The following is a 22,705-nucleotide window of genomic DNA, read 5'->3' as shown; positions in this document are numbered from 1 at the left end:
ACAGTATGCGCAGTATTTCGTGCGACGATAATACGGTTTCGATTCGATTACACCTAGAAAAAGAAAAACGTGTGTACGGGGGCCCCCGTTTATTCTCCGTCTGGTGTCCCGAAGTCTCGAAGCGTGACGTTTTCTTCGCACCCGCCCCCGTTTTCACGGCTTCTCGCCCGTCCCCGTCCCCCGGGAAGTGTGCGTGTACTCGACATGGCGGATAGTATATCAGATTAATTGACTGTTTCACTGATAACTCCGGGGTGTCGTGGGTGCGCTCTGGCGGGTACACCGGATCAATTATGATAATCCGATCGGACTCGGCACGCGACACTTCGAGACTGGAGGAACAACGGGCGTGGGCCCACGATGATCGCGTACAGTTTACACCTTTCGTACGAACGCGTCGAACATCGTTTTCCAAGTAATTAATTATTAGGAGGGTACAGTGCATATAAAGAATCGTATAAATGTATATATTTATATTTATATATATATTTGTGTGTATATATATATAATGACGCCAGCTCGCCGGAGAAGCAATTTCGCGATTGGTCCTCCGCGCGAGCCGCTGTTTGAGCTTTGAGATACGCGTACCTTTCGTCGTGTCTTTTCTTTCTTTCTTTCTCTCTGTGCTTTCTTTCTCTGTTCTCTTTTGTTTTTCTCTCGTGTCTTCACCGCGTTTCGCTTATTCCTCTTCCCAACTCTCTATCAACATATAAATGTATCATGCACACAACACGCACGCACGCGCACCCGAACGCGATCAAGTTTATTGCACGGGGATAATTATTATATCGGTCGCGATAAGAGCGATTTCGTTCGTCGCGCGAGCAACGCAGGAAGACGATCGCTGGAAGAAAATATAGCCAGCTCGAGGAAGCAAGGTGAAGTGAAAAACACGTGGAGAGTAAAAACGACCGACGGCCAGAGAACGGTCTGGATCTGCGTCGATCGCGCGACGGATCGCCGTGGATCGTCGCTGTTCCGAGTTTCCGAGCAGCGGCGTTATAAGAGCAACGAAAATTCTCCGGACGCTTGGGCACGCTCGATCGTACGAGGGAATCGAGCGGAGTCTTGCTCCTCCTCTTCTTTTCTCTCTCTCTCTGCTCATTTCAAAAGACCACTTCGCCGATTCTCCCTCGCACGATCGCGGGCTGCTGTTACAACGTCCACTGCGCGTGCGGGAAATCGTCGTGAAATTGTTCGACCTGTACCAATCGCATATTTTTTTCTCCGTTTTCCCACCGTGGTTTTATCCTTTTGGTTCGCCGGGACCGATTTGCGTACCGTTTGTTTTACCCTTCACCAATTTATGTTTTTTTTCCTTTTTTATCGTTCGTCTACGCGTTATAAATCCTAATGACGATTTCCCCGGGGGGCAGCGAAACTCTGAACGACGACGATCGTGGCCGAAATCGGCGCCGATTCGCTGCCACGAAACGAAAGTAGTGCCGCTGTTTCTTTCAGCACTGACGAAGGCACAGTCATAAGTCTCGTACGTTCGGCAACAATTTTCCCATTCATTTTCCTCTTTCTCCCCCGCGACCGTCGTTTCTACTCGTACAAAAAAATGGCGTGGGACACGTGGAACTATCACGAAATATTCTTCACTATCCCGTCTCCCGTTCCACCGGTTCCTTTCGTTCCGTCACACGTTTGGCACCAGAAACGAGCCTCGCAGCTAAATTCCATTATCTTTTTTCGTTTTTCCTCATTTTTTCTTTTTTTTACAAAGTTCCTTTCTTCCGTTTCACCGGCCCGATCGACATACTTCTCGCTCACTCGCTCTCTCTCTCTCGCTCTCTCTTTCTCGCGTGCTCTATCCTTATTTCCTATCTCTCTTTCCTCCCTCCTGCTTGTTTCTTTCTTTATATAACATAATATAATATTATAATATAAACGTTTACGTTTTGGCCACTCAGTTCGTGTTCGCCGAAGCACAATTATTGTCTGTGATCCTGCGACATTTCGATAGTTTAGAATATTCGTTTAAATTCACTTTTATACAACACTGCTCCTCCTCTAGGCTTCTTCCTCGTGTCTACTCTTCGTCGGCAGATCCCCGGGATCGTGTTCGCCGGCTCATCTCCTCCTTCTGCTTGTGGCTGCTGCGATCATCTGCCTCAGCATCGGCTCCGCGCTGCACACCAGCGGCTCGCACTTCATGTTTCCATCGCCTCCGCAACTGAAATTCGAAGGTCAATTAATCGTCCGCCTTTCCCAGCTTCCGGAGAATTCACGGAGACAGATTGGATTAAACAATTTAGATTAAGGATGTGTTCTGGAGGTACAACGGGAGACAAAAGTACAAGAAATTCGAAATCCATCAATATATTGGCAATGAAAGTCTCATTCATGAGTATATTTTGCATTTAAAAAATAGATTAATTTAAAAAGCTTTCGTTTAATTAGTGAATTTCATGTTATATTTATTTTTTAATCAAATTGTCTTCATATTATAAAAATATTGTAAGTGACTTTTATGAATAATTGTACCCTCTTATTTGAACCACAAGATAATAAATACGACAAATAACAATGGCAACACGATAAATTTGACGTTTTGTAACAGTTTATAATTTTTTTGCTCTGTAACTGTTTAGTGAATCCTAATAAATTTTGAACATAATTAAATACATAATTTTTACTACATATAATTAAAAAAACTGGAGTTTCTAGTTGCGTTTTTTCAAGGTTTAAATAGGGTTTGAAGTGGAATTTTATGAATTCTCCATAAGAAGACGTGTTAAAACACTTTGGTAATTGCATTAATTTAGTAGGAATTATATCTTGTCAAATTTTCAAAAATTTTGTTGCGTTTTTATATACCTCCAGAACATCCTTAAATGTTTAATCTCATCAGAAACCATGGTATGAAACAGGAGGAACGTGTAACTAACATCGCCCATAATCAATAAATTATTGATTCAGTTAGGTTGAATTGAAATAACGTTCAATTTTCAAGCTATTCACAAATTGCTGTTGCGTTTTAAGTGCTTAAAGCTCAATAAAAATCAGTCTCAGGAATCTCTCAGCTTTAGAGTCTAAAGTCTAAGGTATTGAGAAGTGCAGTTAGATTGAACACAACCAACTAAGTCTTGCTAATTACCACAAGTACTTAAGGCTCAATAAAAATCAGTCTGAAAAGTTTCCAAGCTATTGACAAGTGCATTTAGATTGCGATCAGACACAAGTGCCTGAAGGACAACAAAAATCAATCCCAGGAATTTCTAAGGTATTGAGAAGTGCAGTTAGATTGAACACAAGCAACTAAGTCTTGCTAATTACACACAAGTACTTATGGCTCAATAAAAATCAGTCTGAAAAGTCTCCAAGTTATTGACAAGTGCATTTACATTACGATCAGACACAAGTGCCTAAAGAACAACAAAAATTAGTCTCAGGAATTTCTAAGGAATCGACAAGTGCAGTAACATTGAACACAACTGACTAAATCTCCCTAATCTCGCGGAGTCTCTGATTAAAAATCCGGGCCAACTTACGTGCACTGAAGACAAGGTCCGGATGCGGACCTAATGACTTCTCCAACGCGGTACGCTTTCCCGCGGATTTGACAACCGCTTCGTTTCGCGGCTCCCTTGTACGCGTGAGCGTGGAAGTGTGGAGGTAACGTGGTGGTAGTGGTAGTCGTGGTTGTGGTGATGTTCAGCGATGTGGCCATCGAGACAGGACACTCGTATCTTGGGCAACAGAAGCCGCTGATTGGTTCTTCGTGGCAGCCGCGAATCGGTGGCGGGCAACTCTGTTGGAGGCAGATAATGTCGCTTCTAAAGCAGAAGCAGAAGTCGCATGGGTCTTCTCTGGGTATCTGTTGCGCTGATACATAGACTTTGCCGCCGTATCGGCAGGTGCCCGGTCCATAAATATCCTCTTCGCCTGGATCTGGCTCGTCGGGGTACTCCGGAAGCCAGGGAGTCGTTGGCATCTCAGGAATTATTGGCTCTGCGGTGATCTTATGATCCGGAGCTTCCGTGGACGGTTCAGCTGGCAGTTCCGGTGTTTCCGCTGGCAGTTCCGGTGTTTCTGCTGGCGGTTCCGGTGTTTCTTGTGGCGGTTCCGGTGTTTCCGCAGCTACTGGAGTTACTCCGGGTTCTGTGACGGGTTGGGGTTCCTCTGGTGCCTGGCTCGGCGTAACTTCCTGCGTTGGAAGTTCCGGCTCTTCAGGCGTTGCTGGAGCTTCCGTACCTTCGGCCGGCGACGGTTTTTCTCCAGGAGAAGGTGTTTCCTCGGGTACAGCTGCGGGCGTGCTTGGTTCTTCTAACTTTTCTTCAGTAACTGAAGGTTTGGATGGCTGCTCTTCTCCTGGAGAAGGTTCAGTCACACTAATATCCTTAATCAGAGGTGTTTGCGTAGTCTGTGGCGTCTCTTCTTCTGGCCGTGGTGTCTCTTCTTCTGCAGGAACGACCGCTGGTCCCTCGGTTTCCGGTTCAAAACCGCCTTCTTGCGGCGCTCCAGTCGGTTCTTTTGGTTCTGTCTTCTCGGTCGCTTCCGGTTCAACCGCCTCAGGTGCTTGGGTAGGCTGGCCAACTTCAGTACTCTCGCCAGGAAGTTCTTTCTCTGGTATTGCAGCGGTAGTTGCCTCGCCTTCCGCTGGAATTTCCTTCTCGGGAACTCCTTCGGTTGGAGCAATCTTTACAGGAGCTTCAGTCGATGGTGTCTCCTCAGGAATTTCCGTTGCTTCTTTCTCAGCAGGGGTTGACGGTATCTCTTTCTCTGGCAGTTGGGGTTCTGGTGTTTCAGGTGCGGGACCTTCAGTCGGCTTCACTGGTTCTTCAGGAAGCTCTTGTCCTGCTTCGGTTGGAATCTGTTTCAATGGTGTCTCGGTTGGACTAACCTCAGGCGCCTCTGAAGCAGGTTCAGTCACCTCTGGAGCCTCAGCAGCCGGAGTAGCCGGTTCTTCTAATGGTTTGCCTGTTTCTTTCTCGACTGGTGCTTCCGAAGCAACTTCCGTAGGTTGAGATGTTTGAGGCACGCCTTCCTCCGATGGTTTCGTAACTTCTTCAGTTGGACTAACTTCACCTGGAGCAGCTGTAACCTTCTCTTCAGTCACACCCTCAGCCTCGGTGACAGGTTTCTGTTCTTCCGCTTCCGGTTCGGGCGATATCGAGGAACCTTCCGGTGCCGGCGTTGAACCAGTTTCTGCAGCAGGAGATGTAGCTTCGCTAGCTTGTTCTGGTTTAGCTTCGGTAACAGCCTCGGTTGCCACGGTAGGTGTTACACCCTCTTCGACAATTGGTTTCTGAGTTTCCTCTTCAGGCTTTTGTTCCGCTTCAACTGGTGCAATGGTTTCTTGTTTGATTGGTGGTTCAGTTCCTTCTCGGAGGCCAGGAAGTGCCGTCGCTTGTCCTTCCGATACTTGTTCCGGAGCTGGTGTTTCTGTGACTACTTTCTCGGATGGTGTTTGCTCTTCGATTGGACCAGCAGCTGCTTCGGTAGTTGGTTGCTCCTGGACACCTTCAGTGGGCACAGTCGCTTCCTCGGCAGGTTGTTTGGTTCCTTCATCAGGTAGACTAGGTGCAGGGACTTCTTTCGTAGTGACAGCTTCGGGGGCAGCAGTTGTTTCTTGAGGTACGATTGCTGGTGTGATTTCCTCTACGACAGGCGAGACCGGCTCAGAAGTTTGTTCCTCCACAGATGGAGCCTTCTCGGTCTGCTGTTCCTCGGGTACAGGTCCTGGAGCAGCTTCTTCCTTTTCTGTCGTTGCTTGAGGTTCAGCGGGGTGTTCAGTTTCAGCTTTAGCAGCCTCAGTAGAACTTGGTACCTGTTCCTCGGGTAACTTCTCTGGTTGTTGCGTGGACACTTCCGTAGGCTCTTCGACACCTTCCGTAGTTCCTTTAGCTCCGCCTTCAGTCACAGATGGTTCTTTGGTTTGCTCCTCCTCGGAAGGCACCGCAGGCTGTGCGATTTCCGTTGGTTTCGTTTGCTCTTCTTCAGATGGAACTGGTTTCTCGGTAGCTTCGGTACTGAGTGGCTCTTCCTTGACTACACCAGGAGTAGTGGCTTCTTCGGATACAGGGGCTTTCGTGGATGTTGCTTCTTCTTCAGGCTTAATTGCAGGTTCAGTAGTTTGCGCTTCTTCTCCTGTTTTCACACCTGGCGTATAATCTTGAACAGTTGGAGATGGTCCTTCGGTTTCAGCCTCAGCTGGTCGAGCAGTCTGTAATTCGCCTTCTGGTGTCGGTTGTTCAGGTTGTTCTTCTTCAGCTGGCTTAACTTCCTCGGCTGGTTTAGCTTCTTCAGCTGGTGTAGCTTGTTCGGCTGGTGTAGCTTGTTCAGTTGGCTTAGCTTCTTCAGCTGGCGTAGCTTGTTCAGTTGGCTTAGCTTCTTCAGCTGGCGTAGCTTGTTCAGTTGGCTTAGCTTCTTCAGCTGGCTTCGCTTCTTCAGCTGGACTAGGTTCTTCCACAACAGGTTTCTCAGGTTGCGCCTCTAATTCAGGAGTAGTTTCTTCCACTGTGGTCACCGGCGGTTGAGCCTCTTCCGTTGCACTCGATACCTCAGGTTCTTTGCTCACACCTTCCTCAGGGACTGCGGAAGAAACAGTGGCTTCCTCACCCGTCACAGGTTTCTGCTCTTCTTCTGACGGTTCTTCACCGGCTGGTTTCACAGTGGTAGGTGCAGCCTCTTTCACAGTTCCTGCGGATGTTTGTTCCTCCTGAACAGTCTCGGTTGTAACAGCTACCGGTTCTTCGCTGGAAATCGTTTCCTCCAGACCTTCTATTGGTTGTTCAGTGGACGGTACCTTAGTTACTTCCTGTTCTTCGACAATAGGTACCACTGGCGTTTCTTTCGGTAGCTCTGAAGGAGCCTGACTAGAAACCTCTATTTGAGGAGCCTCGGTGCCAGCAGGTTCTTCTTCGGATACTTTAGCAGGTTCGGTAGCCGGTTGTGCGGTTTCAGTTTCGACAGGCTTAGGTGTAGTTTGAGCTTCCTCCTTTACTCCAGGTACAGTTGTTTCCTCCTGTTCCTTCGCTCCCTCGACAGGTGCCTTTGTCACCTCCTGGATCGGGGCTTCTGTTTCGTATTTAGGCGTTTCAGGTTCGACCCTGTGGCTACCGGACTCCAGTGTCCCAGGTGGTGTCGAATCGCAAGTGTACATTGGACAGCAAGTGTCTTTTCCAGCGTGCATCGGCATGCAGTTGGACAGTTGGCTCGGCGGCGGAGGACACTCAACAAGATCGCACTGTATAATGCTGCTGATGCAACGACACTTAAGTTGGCAGGGATTTGCGGGAGGAACGGCAGAGTTGTTGCTGTAAGACTGTCCTTCCACGAGACAGTTGCCTTCTCCTGGAATTTCTGCTGGTCTAGCCGTTGGGTATTCCTGAGTCGCTTCTTCTTGAGGCATCTCGGCAGCCATCGTAGACTGTTCGACCTGTTCGGTAGTTTCTTTTGGTGACACTGCGGGTTGTGGTGTGGGTTCTCCTTCCGGTTTACCTGGTTCCAAAGTAGGTACCTCCGGAACCTTCTCTTCACCTGGTGCTTGCGTTTCCTTCTCGGTTGGAAGTTGGATCGTGGTAGCTTCTTTCGGAGTTCCTTCTGTCGCAGCTTCTTCGGGAACGGGAGCCTTCGATCCTTCAACCGGCAACGCGGCTGCTTCCGTCGATGCTTCAGGACCTGCTTCAGTGGAAGGCTCTTCAGCCTTCTGTGGTGCTTCACCTTTGGTTGATTCTTCTGGTAAAGCAGCTGCCGTTGTAGTTTCGCCTGGTACTTCTGGTTTCTGAGTAATTTCTTTTGGAAGTTGAGTTGCTTCATATTCCGGAGTTGTTTTCGCAGCTTCAGTGGACTCTTCAGAGGGGATAGGAGCTTCGCTGAGTTTCACTTCTGGGGCAGCAGTGTGCGCTTCTTCAGTGGGCGAAACTGTTCCTTCAGCAATGGCCGTGGAAGATTCAGGTATTCCCTTTGAGATTTCAGTTGACGTTTCAGGTTCTTTAGGTACAGCTGGGCTAGCCGTTTCTTCCGCGATGGGAGCTTCCGTAGGTGCCGTAGGTTCTACACCTTCAGATGGCTGTTCAGCAGATGGACCTTCCGTGGAAATCTCCTGAGGTGTAATTTCGCTTGGCTTCTCATGTTCCGCAGGCTGCTCAGTGGGTCCTTCCTCAACCGATTTCTCAGTTGGTTTCTGTTCTGGGACTGTTGCTTCTTCCGAAGGAGGTTGCTCACTCGGCTTCTCTTCCTCAATCGAGGGTTTCGTTGGCTCACCTTCTGAGACAGATTTCTCAGTTGGTTTCTCTTCTTCAGGCTTTTCTTTTTCAAACGGACCTTCAGTCGGTTTTTCTTGTTCTACAGGCTTTTCAGATGGCTCTACTTCAGCCTTAGTTACTTCCTCTTCTGCCATGGGCATTTCAGTTGCCAACTTTTCTTCAATGGGTTTTTGTCCTTTGATAGGTTGTTCAGTTGCTTGTCCTTCCTCTAGTACCTTTTCAGTTGGCGTCTCTTCTGTGGGAACTTTACCTTCTTCAAGTGGTGCTCCTTCGGTACTCGCTTCAGTTGGCTTTTCTTTCTCAACAGGAAGTTCTTCTGTAGGTTCTTCAGATGATATAGGTGCTTCCACGGGTTCCTCAGTTGGCTTCTCTGCCTCAGCAGGTCCTTCCGATGGTTTCTCGACCTCAGCAGGTCCTTCCGATGGTTTCTCGACCTCAGCAGGTCCTTCCGTTGGTTTCTCTGCCTCAGCTGGTCCTTCCGACGGTTTCTCGGCCTCAGCAGGCCCTTCCGTTGGCTTCTCGGCCTCAGAAGGTCCTTCCGACGGTTTCTCGGCTTCAGCAGGTCCTTCCGTTGGTTTCTCTGCCTCAGCAGGTCCTTCCGTTGGTTTCTCTGCCTCAGCAGGTCCTTCCGTTGGTTTCTCGGCCTCAGCAGGTCCTTCCGTTGGTTTCTCGGCTTCAGCAGGTCCTTCCGTTGGTTTCTCTTCCTCAGATGGTCCTTCGGTTGGTTTCTCTACCTCAGCAGGTCCTTCTGTTGGTTTCTCGGTTTCCGCAGGTCCTTCCGTCGGTTTCTCGGCCTCAGCAAGTTCTTCCGTTGGTTTCTCGGCTTCTGCAGGTCCTTCCGTCGGTTTCTCTGCCTCAGCAGGTCCTTCCGTCGGTTTCTCTGCCTCAGCAGGTCCTTCCGTCGGTTTCTCGGCCTCAGCAAGTCCTTTCGTTGGTTTCTCTGCCTCAGCAGGTCCTTCCGTCGGTTTCTCTGCTTCAGCAGGTCCTTCCGTCGGTTTCTCGGCTTCCGCAGGTCCTTCCGTCGGTTTCTCGGCTTCCGCAGGTCCTTCCGTTGGTTTCGCTGGCTCAGCAGGTCCTTCCGTTGGTTTCTCGGCTTCCGCAGGTCCTTCTGTTGGTTTCTCGGCCTCAGCAGGTCCTTCCGTCGGTTTTTCTGCCTCAGCAGGTCCTTCCGTCGGTTTCTCTACCTCAGTAAGTCCTTCCGTTGGTTTCTCGGCCTCAGAAGGTTCTTCCGTTGGTTTCTCGGCTGCCGCAGGTCCTTCCGTTGGATTCTCGGCCTCAGCAGGTCCTTCCGTCGGTTTCTCTGCCTCAGGAGGTCCTTCCGTCGGTTTCTCAGCCTCGGCAGGTCCTTCCGATGGTTTCTCGGCTTCTGCAGGTCCTTCCGTTGGTTTCTCTGCCTCAGCAGGTCCTTCCGTCGGTTTCGCTGCCTCAGTAGGTCCTTCCGTTGGTTTCTCTGCCGCAGTAGGTCCTTCCGTCGGTTTCTCTGCCTCAGTAGGTCCTTCCGTTGGTTTCTCTGCCTCAGCAGGTCCTTCCGTTGGCTTCTCAGCCTCAGTAGGTCCTTCCGTTGGTTTCTCGGCCTCAGTAGGTCCTTCAAATGGTTCCTCTACCTCAGAAGGTCCTTCCGACGGTTTCTCGGCTTCAGCAGGTCCTTCCGTTGGTTTCTCGGCCTCAGCAGGTCCTTCCGTCGGTTTCTCTGCCTCAGAAGGTCCTTCCGTCGGTTTCTCAGCCTCGGCAGGTCCTTCCGATGGTTTCTCGGCTTCTGCAGGTCCTTCCGTTGGTCTCTCTGCCTCAGCAGGTCCTTCCGTTGGTTTCTCGGCCTCAGAAGGTCCTTCCGTCGGTTTCTCTAACTCAGAAGGTCCTTCCGTCGGTTTCTCTACCTCAGTAGGTCCTTCCGTTGGTATCTCTGCCTCAGCAGGTCCTTCCGTTGGTTTCTCTGCCTCAGTAGGTCCTTCCGTCGGTTTCTCCGCCTCAGTAGGTCCTTCCGTCGGTTTCTCCGCCTCAGCAGGCTCTTCAACTGGTTTCTCCTCTTTCTCGGGCTTCTCGGTCTTCTGTTCTTCAGTCGGAGTCTGTGTTGGAGCGGGCATCTCACTGACTAGTTCTCCTTCCGTAGGCTTCTCAGTTGGCGTCTCTTCTTCAAGAGATGGCTTCTGAGTGCCTTCCGGTACCTCTTTCGGCAACTCTTCAGGTGGCTTCACACCCTCTTTGTCCTCCTTTCGTTCAGAAATTGGAGGTTTGACTGGTTTTTGTTCCTCGAGCGGTGCTTGGGTCTCCTGTTCGCCTGCTACAGTAACCGACTCCTCGGTCAATGGCACTTCTACTAGTGGTCCTTCAGTATGAGCTTCTTCTTTCATTGGCTTCTCCGTCTTCTGTTCCTCTTCAATGCCAATAGTGGATGGTTCTTTGATTAGTGGTCCCTCAGTCTGCTCGACAGACGGTTGCTCGGAAGATTCCTCTTCCGTCGGTTTCGTTTCTTCAACCACAGCTACTGTCGGATGAACTTCCACCATCAGAGTGCCCTCCGTTGACTTCTCACCCTTCTCCGCTTCCTCAGGCCCTGGCGATGTCTCAACTTCCGGAGCTGCTGTTTCCTTTGGAATCTCTTCAGCAACAGGTTCCTCGCTTGCTTCTTCGCTGACTGGCAGTTGTGAGGTACTCTCCGCTTCACCTTCCGCAGCCTTGACAGTAGATATAGGTTGCTCCTCCTCAGGAATGGGCTTCTCAGTCACTTGTCCTTCAGGTACCTTTTCTCCAGTAAACGGTTTCTCGGTCACTGGACCTTCAGGTATCTCCTCGCCAGTTACTGGTTTTTCAGTCGCTGGAGGTACAGGTGCCTCTTCGCCAGGTTTCTCAGTCAGTGGTCGTTCAGGTTCCTCTCCCTCGCTCACAGGTTCCTCTCCTGGAATTTGACTAGCTTCTGTAGGTACTTCAACGTGTGGAGCTTCAGTGGTTTGAGCCAACGTGGCTTCAGCGGCTCCCTTACCCTCCGTTACTGCTTCCTGCGTGGCGGGTTGTTCCGTTGGCTGTTCCTCAGCAACAGGTGCTGGTGTTTCAGATGGGTGTTGAACTACTTCCTCTTCCTCACTCGATCCAGGCTTAGGTCGTTCCGCTTCCTCACTAGACCCGCCGACTTCCTCAGATGATGTTTCCTCAGATCCTTCGAAGGTAAGTCCCTTCGTTGGCAGTTCTTTCTCGATGGAACTCTCCTTCAACGACGGAACTTCGGACGAAGCCTCCGTGCTGACTTCCTCCGGTGTAGTTGGTTTTATAGGTTCTTGAGTCTGTTGAGGTTCTTCAGTCTCTGGACCTGGGATCATCTCGGTAACTTGTGGAACTTCTGGAGTCTCTGGTTTCTTCGGTTCTTCACTCACCGGAACTGTAGCTGCCGCTTCCTCCGGCGTTTGGCTTGTTTCTTCCTTAGCAGGTGGCAGGTACGTGGTCGGAGCCTTCTCTGGAGCTTCAGTAACCAGGCTACCAGGCACGTGGAATTCTGGAGGCTTCATATCAACATAGCCCTCCGTTACCTGCATTTCAGGAACAGCTTCCGTGGCCTCAGCAGTGGTTCCAGGTACGCGTTCCGTGACAGGAATGCCGGTTGGACCTTGTGTCGGTATTTCAGGGGCTCCTTCCTCTTCCAAAATCTTCTCCGTTACAGCTGGTTCTTCAACAGCGGGACCTTCGGTCGGAATCATGTCCTCCTTCTTAGGAACTATTCCAGGCATCTCGGACACTCTGTGATCGTGCACTTCCAGTTCTGGTTTCTTTTCAGGCACTCCTTCCGTAACTTGTTCCTCAGGTTGCTCAGGTGAGATGCTTGGTTCAGTGCCCTCGACACTGACTACTGGCGACACTGTTTCTTGGCCTTCTTTGCTAGGTGCTGCTTCCGTGCTTGCTGTTTCTGCTTCAGGCTTCTCTGTAGGTACTTCTGCAGCTGGTGCAGCCTCTTCTTTCGGTTTACCTTCGACCGGTGCCTCAGTAGTTACTTTCTGTTCTGGTTCAAATGTCGAGGGTCCTTCCGTACCTTTAACTCCTTCCGTCACTTGCTCTTCGCCCTCTGTAGACACTTCAGGAATGGTTTCAGGGGTTACTGTCTTCTCTTGACCTGGCGCTTCCGCTGCTTCCGTTGGTTTTGGAGCTTCTTCAGTGACACTCGGTTCTAATCCTTCCGATGGTTTCACCTCCTCTCCTGGTTTCTCAGTTGCTTCTTTCGGCGCTCCTTCGGTCTGTTCCTGTTCAGGTATAGCTGCCGCAGTTGGTTGCACTTCTTCAAGTTTCTCTCCCGGTGCAGTCGTTCCTGGTTCTACTGGAAGTGCTTCCGTGGTAGCTTCCTCTTCTGGCTTTCCAGTTGCCTTTGCACCTGCCTCTTCCAAGGCCGGCGCTTCCGTAGCTTGACCTTCAGCTTCGACAGGTTCAGTCGGTTTAGCAGCTGGGCTCGATTCCGTCGAAGCAAGAGGAGATTCGGTGCTAACTTCCTCCTTCAATGTTACCTCAGAAGCTGGAGTAGCTTCTGCGGGTGGAGTGATCTCTTGAGGCGCTTCTTTCGGTGCTTCGGTAGCCGGCGCAGCTTCGGTAGCCGGCGCAGCTTCGGTGCTTCCCTCTTTGTGATCCTGTGGAATCGCGTTATCGAAACCTGGGAATGTTTCCTCCGTTGTCTCGGGAGTTTCAGGCTTCTTTCCTTCTTCCTCTGCACTTGGCACTGTCGCTTCCGGAATGGCTACCTCGGAGGATTCTTCGGTACCTGGGAGCGGAGTGAGTTCACCTTCTGGGCCGCCTTCGTCTTCTGTAAAGGGGAAAGGTTGATAGAGATGTTGATCGAGTTTGATTTGTTAGGTGTTCGGAAAAGTGGTGAAAGTTCTTACCGCATTCGTAGGTTTCCGGACAGCATTTTCCTTCTGGCGGCGGCAAAGCAGTGCAGTTCTTTCCGTGCGTCTGCATGGGAGTACCACAATTCTGTACGGCGCAAGCGATGTCGCCTCGGAAGCAGTAGCAATGCTGACAAGGCTGCGTAGAGTAGATCAGGTCACCGTCCTCGTAGACCTTGCCCTCGTGGTAACACTGCGGCGACGCGCCAGGCGCCATTGTCGTGGTCATGATCAAGCCAGTCGTTGGTTCAACCGTCGTTGCGAGTTCCTCGTCGTATTCTGTTTAAAATGTATCCATTGTCAACCAATCCCGTTTATTGAAAACATTGGAAACGTTACTGTTTACTGATTATGATAATCCTGTAAAAAATTCTTGTAGGTGCTTACCGCAATTGTACTTGACTGGACAGCACACACCGGGTTGATACACTGGCTTGCACCCAGCCACGCGCAGAGTGCACTCTTGCATCACGCAGGTGGTCCTGTTCCGGATGCAGTAGCACAGCTCGCAAGGATTCTGAGGATCGGTCGGCAATTGTGCACCGTCCGCGTAGAATCGATTCTCAACGTTGCAGCCATAGTTATCACGGAAGCCGACCGCTGTAGGACCGGAACCGGAAATCGCTGGCACAGTGGTCGTCGATGTCAACAGTTGCACCGGCACTTCTGGACAGGTGATCACGGGACAACACTGATCGGGACGCTTCTCCACGGTGCAATCTTGGCCGATCGCTTTCGTGAACGGGCAGACCCTCAGGTAACACATCAGCATCTGATTGTGACACGTGCAGTTCAAACATGGCTCGTTCGTCACGATTCTGTCGCCCTCGTCGTAGTGCTGGAAGTTGTAGTAGCATCCGGCTGGTGCTGCGTGAGATCGAACGATTATTAGAAACGGGTTTTTCTACGGTTTTCATTGCGATGTTGAAATAGCACGGCATGACGATGATTAACCTCTTAGCTAGGGGCAAACTAAACGCGGAGTGCGCAGAAACTTCATCAGAGGAAACCAGAAATTTTTAACTTTTTTAAATGTAATCCTGTAGATTTTGACGAGAAAATTTCGAAAATCTAAGTTTTAATTTAAAATTGTGATGCGTGTTTAAAGTTCAGGGATTTTGATCGTTTTCGACAGGCAAGGGCGCCGCCAAGCACTCGGTGGTGTCGGTAAGGTAGAGCGGCTATAATTGACTTGGACACATTTTAATATAATTTAATTCGGAAAATATGAATAATTTGATAGGAATAGATATTTCTAGAGTTAATAGTACACGGGATAAACAAGTGGGCAACGGTAGTAGTGTGTCGTAGCCAAGAGGTAAATAAAATACGAAAAATCGTGTTCTATGGTGCATTTCCTGATTTCTCAACATTTTTCATTTCTCGAGAATTCTCTAGAATTTTTAATGAAATTAAAAAATATTGTAAAACTTACGATATTTAGAATATCGTTGACAATATTTATCGAAAGCGCAGAAAACATTAACTCAATGTTTATTCCTGTCCAATATATTTCACAATTCCTCCCCCCCCCCGACCAAATGCATTTTTTCAACTTATTTATTACACGTCATTTACTAAACTAATTCTTCTAGCCTTGCAGAGAAATTGAAGTCGTTTGGTCCATTCATATAAAAGTTATTCTGATTTGTTGTTGTATGTATTTGTTCATTTCCGAAAATATATTATAAAATAAATGAGATTCATAAGAATTTTCCAAGATTTAAATTTCTCGAGAAATACTGCAATTTCTCGAGAAATGAGAAATAACCAATTACAAAGTTTCTCGAAGAGGAACACTAGGTGCATTTTTATGTATTATTTATATAACCGATTGGAAATTGTTCTTCCTGTTCTACAATGATTAAAGCCAGCGTGTAACTACATCTCGGCTTCTTTTATGTATAAAATAATGTTTCGCGATTAAATTGCTGATTTTACAAATGTATAAACTCTGCAGATTTAATTAAAAACAATATACTCGACTCGGATTAAAATACAGTGCAATTTTATGTTTTTCAAATGTCTTAATAAATTTTGACCACTAATTGGATAGATATGCGACTTCTAAAAATTCATTCGATTTAATGCAATCTAATCGCGAATCCTGTAACAGCAAAATCATCGTTACGAAACAACGGTAATTTAAAGTTCGCGAAGCGAACGATTCTTCTACATTTTGAACGAAAGAAACGCACTAGAGGACACGCAGGTAATAGCGTACAGAGTATAATAGGTCCGTTAATTAGTTTCAACAAGCAAGAAAGTTAATGAGATAGGTTTTACGATTGAATAGGAGGCGAAACAGTAAGGTGTAAACACGGTTTACAATTGAAATCTTTATGGCGCGATAATCAGCTGCCGCTGACGTTGTTACTATTCATCGAAAGAATTGATTGGTTGTCTCCTGAGCATTGTCGAGACAGCAAGTGTCGTTCGATACAATTAACATTGCGCCAATAGCGTGTATGTGAATTGACGCAGTGCAATAAAAGTTCGCATATCATCAGCATACGTACCTCCATTGTATTCCGCTATTAATGTGCTATCGTGGTCGTATAGTGGAGCTGTAACAGAAAGGAAAGTCATTTTATTATTACACCGGTCTGCGTTTATTGTTGCGCATTCTATTGTTAATATTTACAAGTTCAATTTTCCCATCCTGTTCGACTGGTACTTTATTTACGTAAACTTCATTGTTGTATTGCGTATGACTAGACTGCCGATCTATATGCAGTTTTTTCAATCATTTTATTAAGTCGAAAATAATGTATTGATATTCTCAATATAATTTTAATGTAATGGCATAATTTGTAGCATGTTTGTAATTTTCATAAATCTTCTAGTACCATTTATAAAGATGTATTTTGCTTTAATTGAACCACCAAATTTTATTGTCAATGTGAATCAATACCAATTTGCTCTAACAAAGCTCTACTTATTTTCAGATTACATGTAGGACGATGTTTGTAATAATTGGATCGTTTACTTTAAAAGTTGTGCATGTCCATTTTTTTTTATTTCGAGAAAATTAAATGTTAGCATATTAGTCAATTTAAAAAGATAAATTAATTATGTCAAGCCTGGCAATGTTTCTACCAATTTATCAATATGTAATTTGATTATATACATTTCTTTTAGGCGAATTTCACTAAAATAATATATATTTACGGGCTGTAAATGGACTTACACCATTTTCATAATTAGACAATTGTAAAAGTCATTTAATCTCAATTATGAAAAATTAAATATCACTTCATTTCTTTTATTGACCAATTTTAAATTGAACAAAGCATTGACATTCTTTAAAAATAAAAAGTTTACACTAATTTAAATAATCACAAATTATGTGATATCCCATTTCTTTTTTAAATGTACTTGCACCACTTTCAAAACAAACGGTCCAATTAATGAAATTATTTTTATCAAAATTAATTGAGCCTCAAATTAGGGATGAAGAACGGCAGGGGGAGAAATAGAAATGATTACAGATTGCCCCAACAAATTTCCCACAAGATTTGTCAATAACAAAACATTTAGCACTCAACAAATCCGTCGAAATTGATAAATCAGAGTCGCTCGCGTTTCATTGTCAGCGAAACCAATACCGATTGCAGCGGAACGGTGGCCGCGCGACGCGAGAGTAATCTGGGGAACTCCATTTCCCATGAAATTCGTAGGGAAACGAGTCGTGTCTCTCCGGGTACATGCAGTTTATCATAGTAATTACCGGCGGGATGCGTTTGTCCGGAGGGTGAACCGGCCTTAACAACGGAGTGAGTCAAAGCGTCATATGGCGCGAGCGTGCGTGGGCGAATTCTCGTTAACACCCTCGCCCCCAGTCGAACGAATTGTATGCCGAGTGCGCACAGAATACAGAATTCTCTCCTGGGTTCCTATGTACCGTGTCTATATGTATATTTCGTGTTCCCTTTACCCGCAGACGACGACGACGACGACGACACGCGGACGCCCCGTGGAAAACGTTGCTGGAGCCCCTTTCCTTACGCAAGTCGTTTTCGCAATTTCTTTCGGATTGAAAGTGCTCCGGAGAGTTCGATTGTTCCTGAAACACGACACACGACACCCTCCGCGCGATATCCAGCCATTCTTCCGACACGCACAATAACGCTCCTCTCTGTTCGCCGATAGGATCCTGTCCCTACTTTCTGCCTCCTGTCCCGAGAACTTCTTTCCACGTTTTCTTAATCAACGCTGCAAACTTTTACACGAGCGACCGAGACTACTTTATCTGACGGTGATAATGACTTCATTATGCTGCTTTTATTACCCGAATTTGTTGAATATAACCGTGTAAACCGAAAGGTAAATTAACACATCGACAATCGCCAGATTTTATGCATCTATTCCAGAAGAAGTTAAGAATGTTGTTACACTATTTTTGATTTGATGATATCATTAAGAGATATCATTTAGATTCGATTTCTGCTTCTCCTAGTCTACCAATCACCAATTAACTCTAATTGTATTACGTGGGTGTAATTCTAAACAGGTGAAGGATTAAAAGAATTTAGGAATATCGACACATAGTTTACTACTTAACAATGGAGAATAAATTCATGCAATCTTGATATCTGCGTGAATAGTGCGGATAGTAAATTTTATATTAGAATTTCAGAATAATTGACACTCTTCCCGTGTGGAAATAGTTTCAAAAAAGATTAATAATATGTGATGCTATTTATTGTACGGAATATTCACTGACGATAATTATTATTAGAATTTTCAAAAAATGCTAGGACATGAAATATGACAGAGTTTTGTACGATTTTAATTTACTTCAGATCTAGATAGGATACTGCCACGGAAAATAAGATACTACGTCCACTTTCTTAAAATTCGTCTACAAAACTTGAAAATTGTATAAACATCCGCAGTGTAATGGTAATATTAACGGTTTGTGTTCCGAATGAGTCGCTTTTGGAGAACGAAGCGAATAACGATGCACCCGGTGCGCACAGGATGTCCAGGGCGTACAAATTTGGGAAAGGGTATGTGGTCTTCATTCGGAAACTTTTTGCTTGGACTTTTTTCTTCGAAAACCGACCAGGAACTCCTTGAAATGCACAAAACGTATCCGCGCACGGATACGTGCATTGCGAGGCGAAGGATTCGAATGTCCGATGTAATACGTTCATTGAATGGACAGACCCAGCAGATTTATTACAAGACAGCGAAGATGCGTAGCAAATCTTTTCTTCGGCTTTACAACGTGATTTTTCAGAGTGATACGGGACTGTTTCTATTCGACAGGATAATGTTAAAGCGAATTTAACCATGTTGTTACATTGTTTACGACGTATTAAATTATATCAATAAAAGTAGTGAATCTTCAATTAGCTTCTGTCCCATACAATTGACTCGGAAAGTTTCTATTTTGCACGAAGGTTCTCGGCCCGATAATTAGGCTTGAATCTATTCTTAGTCGTACTTAATAAAGCTTCACCTTCGCGGAAAAAACGTCGAAAAAATCGGTTTTTATTTTTTTTAATAACGGCGCACCAAACCAAAAAATCTGAAAAAATTCATGAACAATACCTATAACAACATACCTGTAAAAATATAGTTACTTTGAGCCTCTGGATCGGCGCAAAGGGTGGCCATTTCGAAACTTCTTAAATATATGAATACTAAAGGTCCATGTTATGGTTGTTATTATTTGGTTTTTCAAAATTCGTCAATTTGACAGAATTATAACAAGAAATGATTAATTCCGTTATTTCTTGTCACCCTGTATATGTATACAAGATATACATATAGATATATGTATATGTATATGTATATGTATATGTATATGTATACATATATACCCTCGAATCAGCATTCCACGTCGCGGAGCACGCAGCCGACGGCGATGGCGGTGGCGGTGGCGGGCGGTAGTTTCCAGCGAATTGAATTGTACTGGGAAGGCTTAGAGCGGGGCCCGTGAATGGAAGGGCCCATCGTGTCTCCCTTGAGGAGAGAGAGTCCCACGAAGAGAGGTCCCGGAGCCGCGTGCCTCCACGTTACATGGGCCCAGGCACGTACGTACGTGTAACTCGGCTCCTCCACCGAGACGATTCTTGTCTTGCGCGGTGCCTGTGCTAAATTATTGCAGCGGGCCGGGTCGGGCCGGGCTTTATCGAGGTGTCGGTGAGCCGCGCGTGATTACAATCTCGGATCACGTGAAATTTACGCGAGTCCTCGACCCACCACTTTTTTTATCGCTCTCAGACCCGTTACCTGACGTCGTCGTCGTCGCGAGACACGCCAGCGCAACAGGTGCGAAGAAACATCATTTTTCTCCTTGCCGTTCTCGTTTTTGCCGGTGAACGTCCGCTCTTGCGAACAGTTAAGCCGCTTTTTCTCGATCGATGAGCAAATCGGAAGAAATTGACAGGTGTAACGGTATCGTGCTCCACGACGATGCCTCGCTCTCCGTTGGCATGCTGCGCAGCTCGGCGAGTATCGCGCAGAATCTCTGTTGCTGCTCGATCATTGAATTCCAGCGGCAATTAATCAGCAGCTAGTAACCCAGACGCGGGCTTATCGCCGGCAACAATAAACGAGATCTCGCCTCGAGGGTAAAAATGGCCTGTGCAATTTGCATGAACGGTAATCGAGGTCAAGTCGCTGTTGCATCTCTCGTCGGGGAGTGATTATGTAAGTCAATGTTCTTCGATTACCGGTGCCCTTTCCTCGTCGCTCCGGCCTTCGTTGGCTCGCCTCTTTCTCCCTCGCTTTCAGCAGGCAAACGAGAGAGGGAGTGTGACAGAGATGGAGGAGGAAACGAGAGGCTGGATCCGTGAGATGCTGAGGAGGGAGAAGGAGACGGAGGAGAGCGAGAGCAAAGGCATCGCGTTATGAAATCATTCCCGGCGGCCTTGCCTCGCGAAAGTTCATTACCATCAACCGCACACGCTCCGATGAGCAGCTGGCTCCCGGCTCCGCGACGCGTATCGCGTGCACGAAATTCTGCACTGCGAGTCCTCCAAGGTCGCGGTTAACCGGCGCACCGCAACACAACCACCGTCGTGGAATCCGCGACCATGAAAAACCTTGATGGGATAATTTTGTCTCTCGCTAAGCCCGATGAAAAGGCTCGTTACCACGGGGTCGCGGGGTTCCGAGGAACCCTTAACCCGCGAGAGCTACCTGCGGGTAGCCGAAGATTGATCCTCCAGAACGCGGCTTTGACGGTGAGGACTTTTCTACCCTATTCGAAATGAACCCCTTGCACTATCTCTAACAACCTCTTTGTCGTTCGCAATTTCTTGCAACAAACGAGTTTATTGCGTGTGTCGATGTGCATTTTAATGGAATTTTTGTCAGAATAAAAACGGAATTTGTTTTTGGCTCTTGTTCATCGTAATCCGTGCGAACTGACTATTTCAAAAAGTTAATCAGAAATCGATAGAAAGATTTGAAGATCACTGAAATGGCTAGCTTTATATCTCTATAGTTTGTAAACTTTTGTATGCGAGTAGTGCACCACTGACTTAAAAAATTATCTGTTTTGTGGGTGCTTGGGGGTCGGTGGTCCGCATAGTATTTTTTCTGGTATGTCGAAGTACATTCATGTCAAATTTGATTTGATTTGCTTTAAAATACGGCAGAACCTTTCCTCCAACCTAATACATAGACATTTTTACAGTACATTTAACTAGAGATTTTATAGAGAACTCCTCAAAAGAATTAAGGGATCACTTGTGCGAACCCGAAAAATTGGTCCCACTTTACGTGATCATAACTCCGTCAAAAATTGCCGTATCGATATCGTTAAACAATGGTTTGAAGGCCTGAAACCTCCAGTTTCAGATGCTCTGTTTCAAATTGTTGCTATCGATTTCAAAATCGATTTCTTGCAAAATCCTGACAAATCGTAGACAAATTTTGAGACCAGATTTGAAATCAGGGTAAAAAAATCTACGGGAAATGATATATAGCATGTTAAAAAAAAATGTTTTCCGCGCGTGGTATTGGAAAAACCACATTTTCTTGAAATTGTGAAAGTTTAACGGATACGTTTAACGATGCAAATTGCATCGAAAGTTCGAATTCCATCAATCAAGGTTTGAACTTGTTTGCGAGGTACTTGATCCCATCCCTACATAGCACGCTTTATCCGCTACAAAAGGCGTCTAAACAACTCGGATAAGGTACATATAACGCAGACTCATTCCGAGCGTCACTACCGAGCATTTCACGGCCAATGTCTAACCGTCTTATCGGCCATTGTCAATACAAGATGTCATTCCGAGGCGTGTTCGCGCTACCTAGGAGACAACGATTGCGCGAATGATAAACGGTTATCGTCGGGAACAGAGCGTGGAAAACTGAACTGCTCGAACGAGGATCGGCAAGTATCGCCGTTCATGGACTACCAGCAGTCAATGTCAATGTCATTGGTATCGAGGCATGTTACGTGGAGAGAAGTTGACCGACCGGTTCTGGCGTAACACGCAACCGTGTAACGCGCGCGTGTGTGTGCGTGACCGCAACGGCTGCAACGCGACGCCACTATTTCGAGGACAATCATAAATTAATTTCTATTTTCAATCGAGTTCATTGCCGCCCGCTCTGCCGTTACGGGATACTTTCTAGCGTTGATCGATCAACCGCTGAAGTCACTGTTCAACGATCGAAACGACGACAGCTGGAAATCCTTATCTGGTGGTGAAATGGCGGAGCTTTTATAGCGCTGGTAGAATGTGGACGCTTCGCGGAAAACGAGATACGTGTAATGCATTCACATCAAACCACTCTTACATTATCCTGGAAATTGTGATCCGAAGTTATGAACACTTCACACGTGCACGCGGATCGTTAATTGTTGTCGACTATTTTCATCTGTTCCGCTTCTTGAAACATTTGTTCGGGAACAAAATGTGTTTTACTTTCCAAGAATAATATTTTTGTTGCAGAATTGATTTTTAAAAAGCTTTAACAGACTATATTTTTTGAAATATTTGTTGTGGAAGAACATATGTTTTATTATTATGTAGAATCTGTGCAACGCGGAATTTCAGCAGGGCCTGACGCATCGATGAAACACTTTATCATACTCTTACGCATCGATCTGACCTAAGTACAGATATATCATCCTGTCATAATCAATAATGGTCTGTTCAGCTAGTTGGCTCACCGGTGTGTCACTTCATTATAACCGATAAAAACCTAGAAAAAACATTATTCACCTGTAGCCGTCGTACGATAATTAATGAAACACGCGATGCGGAGCATGATGAACCTACGACTATCTGATCGCAATTAATAGAAGATTATCAATCTACGGTTCTCTACATCCTGCCATGTCCACGCGAAAGAAAAATCATCCGAGTGCTCGCTTCTCAATCACATCTCATTACAGAAATGCCTCTTAAAACGATGAAAATAGAAACACGATAGACAGCCTGGAGGTTATTGAACGTGATGAAACATGTTAGCGTACCTGCGATCGATATTCCACCGTGAGAACTTGATCGTTCGTGTTCGAAACGATATCCGGACGTTAGGGCACGTCAAATGTAAGACTACCTAATTTTCTTTAATTTACAAGGATCCCAACAGTCCATAAAAATCAAATAGGAATATAATGAATCATAAAAACAGTTATTTCTTAATAACAATCGA

The 22,705-nt window shown here is 46.4% G+C and overlaps 1 protein-coding gene across 2 annotated transcripts in view; it reads right to left on the bottom strand.

The window, feature by feature from the left end:
* Positions 1-446: 446 nt before the first annotated feature.
* Positions 447-22,705, bottom strand: part of LOC143214378 (uncharacterized) — a 75,769-nt gene continuing 53,510 nt past the window's right edge. Inside the window, exons 3-8 of one of the 2 annotated variants that reach the window (XM_076435381.1) lie at positions 15,592-15,639; positions 13,460-13,939; positions 13,070-13,351; positions 8,659-12,990; positions 3,498-8,628; positions 447-2,179 (exon numbers count right to left, since the gene is read on the bottom strand). In XM_076435381.1, the coding sequence (XP_076291496.1) occupies positions 2,077-2,179; positions 3,498-8,628; positions 8,659-12,990; positions 13,070-13,351; positions 13,460-13,939; positions 15,592-15,639 (10,376 nt within the window). In that variant the 3' untranslated portion in view covers positions 447-2,076. Of the gene's footprint in view, positions 2,180-3,497; positions 12,991-13,069; positions 13,352-13,459; positions 13,940-15,591; positions 15,640-22,705 lie in introns of both variants that reach the window. The other variant, XM_076435370.1, reaches the window with a different exon arrangement.

The sequence above is a fragment of the Lasioglossum baleicum genome, chromosome 1, assembly GCF_051020765.1.
Source record: "Lasioglossum baleicum chromosome 1, iyLasBale1, whole genome shotgun sequence".
In the NCBI taxonomy this organism is placed as follows: domain Eukaryota; kingdom Metazoa; phylum Arthropoda; class Insecta; order Hymenoptera; family Halictidae; genus Lasioglossum; species Lasioglossum baleicum.
The sequence above is the reverse complement of the archived record's forward strand: the minus strand, read 5'-3'. Positions and strand labels throughout refer to the sequence as shown.